The sequence below is a fragment of the Sinocyclocheilus anshuiensis genome, unplaced genomic scaffold (assembly GCF_001515605.1).
Source record: "Sinocyclocheilus anshuiensis isolate Anshui unplaced genomic scaffold, SAMN03320099.WGS_v1.1 scaffold4916, whole genome shotgun sequence".
NCBI classification, from domain to species: domain Eukaryota; kingdom Metazoa; phylum Chordata; class Actinopteri; order Cypriniformes; family Cyprinidae; genus Sinocyclocheilus; species Sinocyclocheilus anshuiensis.
Window position 1 is genome coordinate 59112 of NW_015538249.1, and position 10168 is coordinate 69279.

General features: G+C 38.6%; 1 protein-coding gene across 1 annotated transcript in view; it reads right to left on the minus strand.

The window, feature by feature from the left end:
* Window positions 1–10168, minus strand: part of LOC107683729 (serine/threonine-protein kinase Nek1-like) — a 38250-nt gene that overhangs the window by 27148 nt on the left and 934 nt on the right. The window contains exons 3-4 of the mRNA XM_016479797.1: window positions 2940–3064; window positions 2709–2799 (exon numbers count right to left, since the gene is read on the minus strand). Of these exons, the coding sequence (XP_016335283.1) occupies window positions 2709–2799; window positions 2940–3064 (216 nt within the window). The remainder of the gene's footprint in view (window positions 1–2708; window positions 2800–2939; window positions 3065–10168) is intronic.

The following is a 10168-nucleotide window of genomic DNA, read 5'->3' on the forward strand; positions in this document are numbered from 1 at the left end:
GATCAACTGTGACTTGACTAGACTCATGACTATCAGCTGTGACTTGACTAGACTCATGATAATAAACTGTGACTTGACCTGACTCATGATGATCAACCGTGACTTGACTAGATGCTGTTGTGTCCGCCATCTTGTGAGTGTGCTCCGCTGTCGTCGCCATCTTGTGAGCGTGCTCTAGTGTGGCCGCTATTTTGCGCTCAGGCTCCGCTGTTGCCGCCATTTTGTGAGCGTGCTCTGGTACAGCCGCCATTACACGAGTGAGTGCGGGGTCGCTTTCCTCCGCGATACCCACAGTGAACGTTGAACCACCAGACAACAGAGCATAATCCATAAAATCACTTAGAGAAGAACGGGGACCCTCACGGATAAATCGTGTCTTTAAAGGTTCATTGATACCCTCACAAAAAAAAAGTCTATGAACACACAGTCCGGCAGATCAGAAAAATATGCGAGATCTAAATACTCTTGTACATAATCCTCGAGCACTCGCAAGCCCTGCTCGTGGGTTAATAACAGTCTTGAAGTGTCCATACCTGACCAATGTCCACATGAAAAGCTGCTGGATCCTTGTGTGGCTGAGTATTCTGTTACGGGGCAAGCGAGACGTGAGACGTGCGGATCCATCTGCAAAGCTTTTATTTAAAGGCGTGGTCATAAAACAGGCAAGGTTCTGACGATGGCAAACAGGTATATTCAATTCAATTCAATTCAAGTTTATTTGTATAGCGCTTTTCACGATACAAATCGTTGCAAAGCAACTTTACAGCAACAGAAGCAATCAATTGTAGTATTAAAACTAAAAACAGATCCAAAACTAAAACCTAAAACTTTATAAATACTACTTATACACATTTTAAAAATAAATTAAATAAAAATAACAAATGCTTACAACAAAATTTCAAAACTTAACATTTAAATGAAAAAAAAATAAAAAATAAAGCTAAAAACAATTCAAAATATTAAAGAACAAAAGGTATAAGAGTATAATAATGATTCTAACATAACACTAAGCCAAACACCAAAAAACAACTACATATATGTGTATGTGCAACCACACACACATTCTGTAACGCGGCTGACGAGACGTGAGACGTGTGGATCCATGTGCAAGCTTTTATTGAAGAGAAGACAGAGACGTGGTCATAACAGGCAGGGTCGAACAATGGCAAACAGGTATATGGCGGGCAAAACACAAGAATAGTCCTAGAGCTAGCGTAGGTCAACGATAGGCAGACAGAATCACAGGGGCGAGACTATAGGGAAAAATCCAGGAAGACAGGCAAAGATCAGAACCGAGGAAAACCAACAAGGCAAGGCAAGGCAAAACAAGGAAACACGGGAAAACTAACAGGCTAAACAATACTCAGCCCAGAAAGCTAGCGTAGGTCGACGATAGGCAGACAGAATCACAGGGGCGAGACTATAGGGAAAAATCCAGGGGGACAGGCAAAGATCAGAACCGAGGAAAACCGACAAGGCAAGGCAAGGCAAGGCAAAACAAGGAAACACGGGAAAACTAACAGGCTAAACAATACTCAGCCCAGAATGGTTGTTTGAGTGGGTGTTATATAGTGAGTGCGTGATATGAAACAGCTGTGCAATTAGTGCTAAGTGCAATCAGAGAAACAGCTGTGTGCAATCAGTGCTGTGTGCAATCAGTGCAATGAATGATGGGATATGTAGTCCGGGGTGCTATGCAACAGTTTGTGTAGTGCGAGAGTCAATGTAACGGAAAGAGTGACCTCTGGTGGTGAATGAACGGAAGTCCCTGGACAGGATTCGTGACACATACATATATATATATATATATACATACACATTTATAAAATCAGTATATAGACATACTATACAGTATGTATACCTATACAGACTAAAATTAAAATAAATGACAAATACAAATAATACAAATCAAACGACAGTAGTTTATCAGTAATCCTAAAAAATAACACTGCCAAAGTGATGGCTGCCGCGGTAAACTATGCTTTTTTATACCCGTCTAACAAAATACTAAATTAATTCAGCTGGACACACTTTCCTTATTTTTTCACAACAAATGGCCAAGCAAGCGCAGACACTGACAAGATACCCGATACAGACCAAACGTGATATCAACACGTCTCCACACAAAATGCGGCGAAAAGTCCTACATGACGGTAATAATGTGATTAAGGTGTTTACATGTCTATTCTGCACTTCAGTAATGTTACTAAAATTGGAATACTCCACATGTCTTAATTAAATTTCTGTTTACTTGGATTATGACTTTAGCCGGATTATGGTCATCAAAAATGTCTTGTTTACATGGTAGATTCTTAATTAGAGTATTGTCTTAATCGTATTAAAATCGGAGTATTGTTGTCCATGTAAACTTACTCACTGACTCATTTGGTGTTCACTATATAATTAGTGTCTTTTAGTCAGTCTTGGTCAGTCATTGTATTTGCTGTTTGCACTCCCATGCATTATGTTCCCGGCTGTATTATATGTGTCTATGTTTTTCTTTAAAAAAACTTTTGCTGCATTCAGATCTTTGCCTCACCTCACCCTTGCCACCATTATAACAAGAGCAGGGTACTAGTAATACCAAGGTAATGGGTTTGATTCCCAGGAAATGCATTATGAAATATACTCTGAACACAATGTATTGTTATTTATAATTCATGTAAATAACACGTCATTTACATGAATTATATTATATTTATACGAACCTTCAAATGAATCTTCATAATTAACAATATATCCATGCTTCAGTTTCTTCAGGATCTCGACTTCCTGTATGACTTTGTCCATTTCCTTCATCTAAAGGCAACATTTTAAATTTATGGTATTTGTAGCTTAAAAAAGCACTTATATTTAAAAGTTACATTCCTATTGCAATTGCAAAATAACATATTTAATAGTGTTTTTAAGAGCAAACAAAAGATACTGATTGTACTTACATCTCTGTAATATATCTCCTTGACTACATAGAGATCTCCATCTGGACTCTTCACCAGAAATGCTATTCCTGACACTGCTCTTCCAAGTTCTTTCATTATAGTGAGTTCATATTTTTCCAACACTCCTGTTCAAAATTCAGTGCAATTACTACAAAGTACAATAACCATATCACCTTTAAAAAATAGGAAAAAGCATTCTGCTTAAATACAGTGTGAATGTATAGTATATACCTGTACTCTACCCAGTAGCGAACTGTGACTTTTGAACCTTGGCCCTCTCCCCCTACCCTCGTAGGGGGGGACAACAGACTACCAGCTTAGCTTACAGAGTCTAATTCTAAAAGTCATCTTTGACAATTCCACCTTTGAAAAAATAGGCTATTCCAGCCTTAATGCGGTCACATACCGGACGAGAAGCGCAGTGATGCGCCACACCATGTCTTTAAAGGAATACTCCACCGCAAAATGAAAATTTTGTCATTAATCACTTACCCCCATGTCGTTCCAAACTCGTAAAAGCTTCAATTTAAGATATGTTGGTTGAAAACTGGGAGCCTTGTGACTGTCCCATTGACTGTCTAGTAACTTACACTGTCAAGGTCCAGAAAAGTATGAAAGACATCGTCAGAATAGTCCATCTGCCATCAGTGGTTCAACTGCAACGTTATGAAATGACGAGAATACTTTTTGTACGAAAAATAAAATCATGACTTTATTCAACAATTTGTCTCCTCTGTGTCTCTCCGCATCACCGTAGCGCCATTTTGGAGAATATCTGCTGAACGCAAGCAGCTTACGCTCTTCTGTGTCAGCCTCGCTGCACGGATGTGCTGTTTTTGATCAAAGCGTAAATACACGTAGAAAACGTATCCTTGTGTCGCGACTGACACAGAAGAGCATAAGCTGCTTGCGTTCAGCGGATATTCTCCAAAATGGCGCTAAGGAGATTTTTGTGTGAATTGTGTTCCGAAGACGAACAAAGCTTTTCCGGGTTTGGAACGACATGAAGGTAAGTGATTAATGACAAAATGTTCATTTTGGGGTGAAGTAACCCTTTAATATTCGAACACATTGTTTTGTACACGCGCACTGGCGGCACCACCGGCCTCCGTGCTTTGACTACAATAGACCGCACGGTCTTATTCTGTTTGCTCAGGAGATTTTTGTGTGAATTGTGTTCCGAAGACGAACAAAGCTTTTCCGGGTTTGGAACGACATGAAGGTAAGTGATTAATGACAAAATGTTCATTTTGGGGTGAAGTAACCCTTTAATATTCGAACACATTGTTTTGTACACGCGCACTGGCGGCACCACCGGCCTCCGTGCTTTGACTACAATAGACCGCACGTTCTTATTCTGTTTGCTCTGTTTTTGTTTGTTTGTTTTTTTTTATCACCAAACTTCAAACTCATTGACACCACTTGCTCATTCTTGAAGTGAATGTTTGACTGTTTGCAGAGTAGACTAAAGGTTTTGGACTGCCAACTCGAACTGAACGTGACGCATCCAGTGTCCAATTTCAATTTCACTTTATTGTTGGAATTTCTTCCAAAAATTGTCTTGCATTCTGTTTACTGTCTTAACATTAATTCACATCAATACACATTACAAAATACAATACATACATACAAAAAAGGAAAATACTTAAAACATAAGTATGTTAATACACATCAGTCTGCAGTGCAAATACTTAAGTCCCTTCCATTCCTCAGAATCATGCAGCCTACTTAGATCCCCTAATTCTGATTAATTAATTTTACGGACTAATGTACAAAATATTCCCATAATCTGATCATTCTATCATACGGTACTCTCAGCATTCTATTCGATGGCAAACGTTGATATTCCTCATACGAAATATGGGGAAAATCAGACATAAATTTACCTGTCAGTGACAAAATGTTTTTTATTGTACAACTCATGAAAACTTGGCTTATTTGACCCCATAATCTTAGAACAGATATCAATCCCACCAGTCGAGTTGATCAGAGATGTACATATTCAATATTGTACAATACTGTATTACAGATTGAAAAAAAAAAAAAACATGAACAAAATCAGTTTGTTAGCTCCAAAAGACCTTAGTCTCCTGGAAATAAATACACTGTTGTACTTTACAACAAACTGTCACGCCCATGGACTGTATGTGTGTGTTTTTCTCCCCACGTGCTCCCTGTGACCCAGTTTCTCCCATGTGTGATTGTCTCATTTGGTTCAGATGGGACTGTATGTTTTCTCCCCACGTGCTCCCTGTGACCCAGTTTCTCCCATGTGTGATTGTCTCATTTGGTATTTGGTTGTCTAGTTAATTACCTAGTTTAGTCCTGTATTTAAAGTGTTGTCTGCCCTATGTTCCCTTGTCCTTTGTTAAACATCTTGATGGAGCTACGTGTGCCTCCAGTCTGCCCTGTGTTTCCCTGTGTTTGGATTATTAAAGACTGTTGTTTATGATTATCCCTCGTCTCAGCGTTCCTTGCTCCTCTCTGTAGCAATCGTGACACAAACATACTCTATATGTGCACTCCATGTTAAAGCAGCGTCCACATAGACACCCAAGTAATAATAGATAATTTCCTGTCTTATTTAATTTATAACAAGTGAACTACTCTCACACCACTCCATTAATCTGTCTGTACAATACTGATGCATGCTGAAATCATCTTCAATCCCCAATAAAGACAATATCACTGTGTCATCTGAGAACTTCAATATGTATGTTTTTACACTGTCAGATTTACAATCATCTGTATACAAAGTAAAAAGAAAAGGTGAACTTACAACTCACTCCTGAATAAGTGACTATGGAATTTGAATATGTTTGATTAACTCTATCTGTGTTCTACCTATCAAAAATAAATAATACCAATGAATCAAATAAGGATTTACTTTCATTTGAATCTTTTTTGACATTAGAATCTCTGGCTGTATTGTATTGAATGCAGAAGTGAAGTCCAAAAAGAGGGCCTGAGCTATAGTTTTAGGCTTATCCAGATGTTCCAGGATCAAACGTAACAATGTTACTACTGCATCTTCAGTACTATGATTGTGCTTATATGCAAACTGACAAGTGTCTAAATGACCCTCTACTGACTTTAGGAGTTGTTTTTTCCACAATTTTCTCTAAAGTTTTCATAATAATAGGAGTTAAGGCTATGGGCCGAAAATTACCCAATTCCTCTGCCCCAGATTTCTTTGGAAGAGGTATTACATGTGAAGTCTTCCACATATCAGGGATAACGTAAGTACCTATGGACCTCTGAAAAATAGGCTGCCATACAGGTGTTATGGGGCGAACGAGACGTGAGACATGCGGATCCATATGCAAGGCTTTATTAAAGGGTGTGGTCATGAAACAGGCATGGGTCAGACAATGGCAAACAGGTATATTAAGGGCAAGACAGAAGAGTAATCCAAAACGGGCGTGGTCAAGCAGCGGCTAACAACACGCGCACTGGCGGCACCACCGGCCTCCGTGCTTTGACTACAATAGACCGCACGTTCTTATTCTGTTTGCTCTGTTTTTGTTTGTTTGTTTTTTTTTATCACCAAACTTCAAACTCATTGACACCACTTGCTCATTCTTGAAGTGAATGTTTGACTGTTTGCAGAGTAGACTAAAGGTTTTGGACTGCCAACTCGAACTGAACGTGACGCATCCAGTGTCCAATTTCAATTTCACTTTATTGTTGGAATTTCTTCCAAAAATTGTCTTGCATTCTGTTTACTGTCTTAACATTAATTCACATCAATACACATTACAAAATACAATACATACATACAAAAAAGGAAAATACTTAAAACATAAGTATGTTAATACACATCAGTCTGCAGTGCAAATACTTAAGTCCCTTCCATTCCTCAGAATCATGCAGCCTACTTAGATCCCCTAATTCTGATTAATTAATTTTACGGACTAATGTACAAAATATTCCCATAATCTGATCATTCTATCATACGGTACTCTCAGCATTCTATTCGATGGCAAACGTTGATATTCCTCATACGAAATATGGGGAAAATCAGACATAAATTTACCTGTCAGTGACAAAATGTTTTTTATTGTACAACTCATGAAAACTTGGCTTATTTGACCCCATAATCTTAGAACAGATATCAATCCCACCAGTCGAGTTGATCAGAGATGTACATATTCAATATTGTACAATACTGTATTACAGATTGAAAAAAAAAAAAAACATGAACAAAATCAGTTTGTTAGCTCCAAAAGACCTTAGTCTCCTGGAAATAAATACACTGTTGTACTTTACAACAAACTGTCACGCCCATGGACTGTATGTGTGTGTTTTTCTCCCCACGTGCTCCCTGTGACCCAGTTTCTCCCATGTGTGATTGTCTCATTTGGTTCAGATGTGTCTAGTTAATTACCTAGTTTAGTCCTGTATTTAAAGTGTTGTCTGCCCTATGTTCCCTTGTCCTTTGTTAAACATCTTGATGGAGCTACGTGTGCCTCCAGTCTGCCCTGTGTTTCCCTGTGTTTGGATTATTAAAGACTGTTGTTTATGATTATCCCTCGTCTCAGCGTTCCTTGCTCCTCTCTGTAGCAATCGTGACACAAACATACTCTATATGTGCACTCCATGTTAAAGCAGCGTCCACATAGACACCCAAGTAATAATAGATAATTTCCTGTCTTATTTAATTTATAACAAGTGAACTACTCTCACACCACTCCATTAATCTGTCTGTACAATACTGATGCATGCTGAAATCATCTTCAATCCCCAATAAAGACAATATCACTGTGTCATCTGAGAACTTCAATATGTATGTTTTTACACTGTCAGATTTACAATCATCTGTATACAAAGTAAAAAGAAAAGGTGAACTTACAACTCACTCCTGAATAAGTGACTATGGAATTTGAATATGTTTGATTAACTCTATCTGTGTTCTACCTATCAAAAATAAATAATACCAATGAATCAAATAAGGATTTACTTTCATTTGAATCTTTTTTGACATTAGAATCTCTGGCTGTATTGTATTGAATGCAGAAGTGAAGTCCAAAAAGAGGGCCTGAGCTATAGTTTTAGGCTTATCCAGATGTTCCAGGATCAAACGTAACAATGTTACTACTGCATCTTCAGTACTATGATTGTGCTTATATGCAAACTGACAAGTGTCTAAATGACCCTCTACTGACTTTAGGAGTTGTTTTTTCCACAATTTTCTCTAAAGTTTTCATAATAATAGGAGTTAAGGCTATGGGCCGAAAATTACCCAATTCCTCTGCCCCAGATTTCTTTGGAAGAGGTATTACATGTGAAGTCTTCCACATATCAGGGATAACGTAAGTACCTATGGACCTCTGAAAAATAGGCTGCCATACAGGTGTTATGGGGCGAACGAGACGTGAGACATGCGGATCCATATGCAAGGCTTTATTAAAGGGTGTGGTCATGAAACAGGCATGGGTCAGACAATGGCAAACAGGTATATTAAGGGCAAGACTGAAGAGTAATCCAAAAAGGGCGTGGTCAAGCAGCGGCTAACAATATCCAGAGGGCTTGACACGAGGGGTTATCCAATAACACTAGCTAGAGTCCAGGCGTGGTGCAAACACAGTCCGAAACAGCAGGCAAAGGGTTAATCCAAGATAAACAGGCAATAATCAGGTAACACGGGAAAGCAGGCAAGACAAGACTATGACTAGGAACTAAGGACTAGAAACTAGGACAGGAAACTGGCTCCGTAATGTGCTACCACTAGGAGAGTGATAAACGCAAACAATACTCGGCGTTGAATGGTGGCGTGAGACTGATTTATATAGTGTGTGTTATTGGTAGCAGCTGTGTGATTGGTTTCTGGTGAGTTTGTGATTAGTGCAATGGAGCATGGGAAATGTAGTCCAGGGTGATGTGTAACAGTCTGTGTGGTGTGAGAGTCACTATAATGGGAGGGCGACCTCTGGTGGCAAGTGGATGGAAGTTAATGGACAGGATTCGTGACAACAGTCGCAAGCTCATCTGCATTGTTTTTCATAATGAATGCACTAATATTATCTGGTCCTGTAGCCTTCCTCTGATTTAATTGTTTAAAAGTGCTCCTCACCTGTTCAATTGTAAGATCAATTCTATCTGACCACTCTGGTCTGACTGAATTAATAATACTAATGCTCTGATCTGAAATATTCCCTTTATCAAACCTGGAGAAAATGTATTCAGTTGATTTGCAAAGTCAATCTCATTATCTACTACTAATGACTTCTGTGTAGTTGATAATCCAGACGTTCCCTTCATGGTATCCCATACCTGTTTTGCACGATTACTGTTAAAAGCATTTTCCAGTTTTGACCTATATGCCATCTTCGCCTCTCATATTTTCCCCTTTAACTCCTTTTCTAGACACTTTATTTGTTTTGTATCCTTCTTCTTAAAGGCAATCTTTCCCAAATTCATCACATGCTTAACATCTTTAGTTATATAAATCTTATTATTTAGATATATTTTTATCTCCTTTGTTGGTATCACTGATTGCACACAACAATCTATATAGTCTGTTATTACTGTGGATATTTCATTTAAGGAGCCATGATAAAACACCTCCCACATAGTACAATCAAAACATGCTTTAAGTTGTTCAATGTTGTCAGAAGACCAAACTCTGATCACTGTTTTCTCAGGTTTACTGCTTTTCAGCTTGGATTTATAAGGTCGAACAAGATGTACCACATTATGATCAGAATTTGCAATTGGTGGTCTTATCCTCGACACATGTGCACTATCCACATTTGCAAAACATTTATCTAGTAGATTACTCTTTCTTGTTTGCCCCTTCACATATTGCTTAAAGTGTTAGTTCACCCAAAAATGAAAATTAGGCTGCGTTTTACTCACCCCCGATGCATCCTAGGGGTATATGACTTTCTTCTTTCAGACGAATCCAGTCGGAGTTATATAAAAAATTGTCTTTGATCTTTCAAGCTCTATCATTTCAGTCGGCGGGTGTTGCATTGCTTCAATCCAAAAGACCTGAAATAAAAAGTGCCCTTCCATAAAAAAAAGTGTCTCACACGGCTCTGGGGGGTGAACAAAGACCTTATGTAGTGAATCGATGCATTTTTGTATGAAAAATATCCATATTCAAAACGTACTAATCACTTTAATCTAGCTTGCGCCAACAGTTGTACACAGAAGCAGTTCCGGGAGCATGACGTATGGGGTCAGCGTTGCGCATGCGCCGGTGAGTCTCGTGAAAACCAACGTTT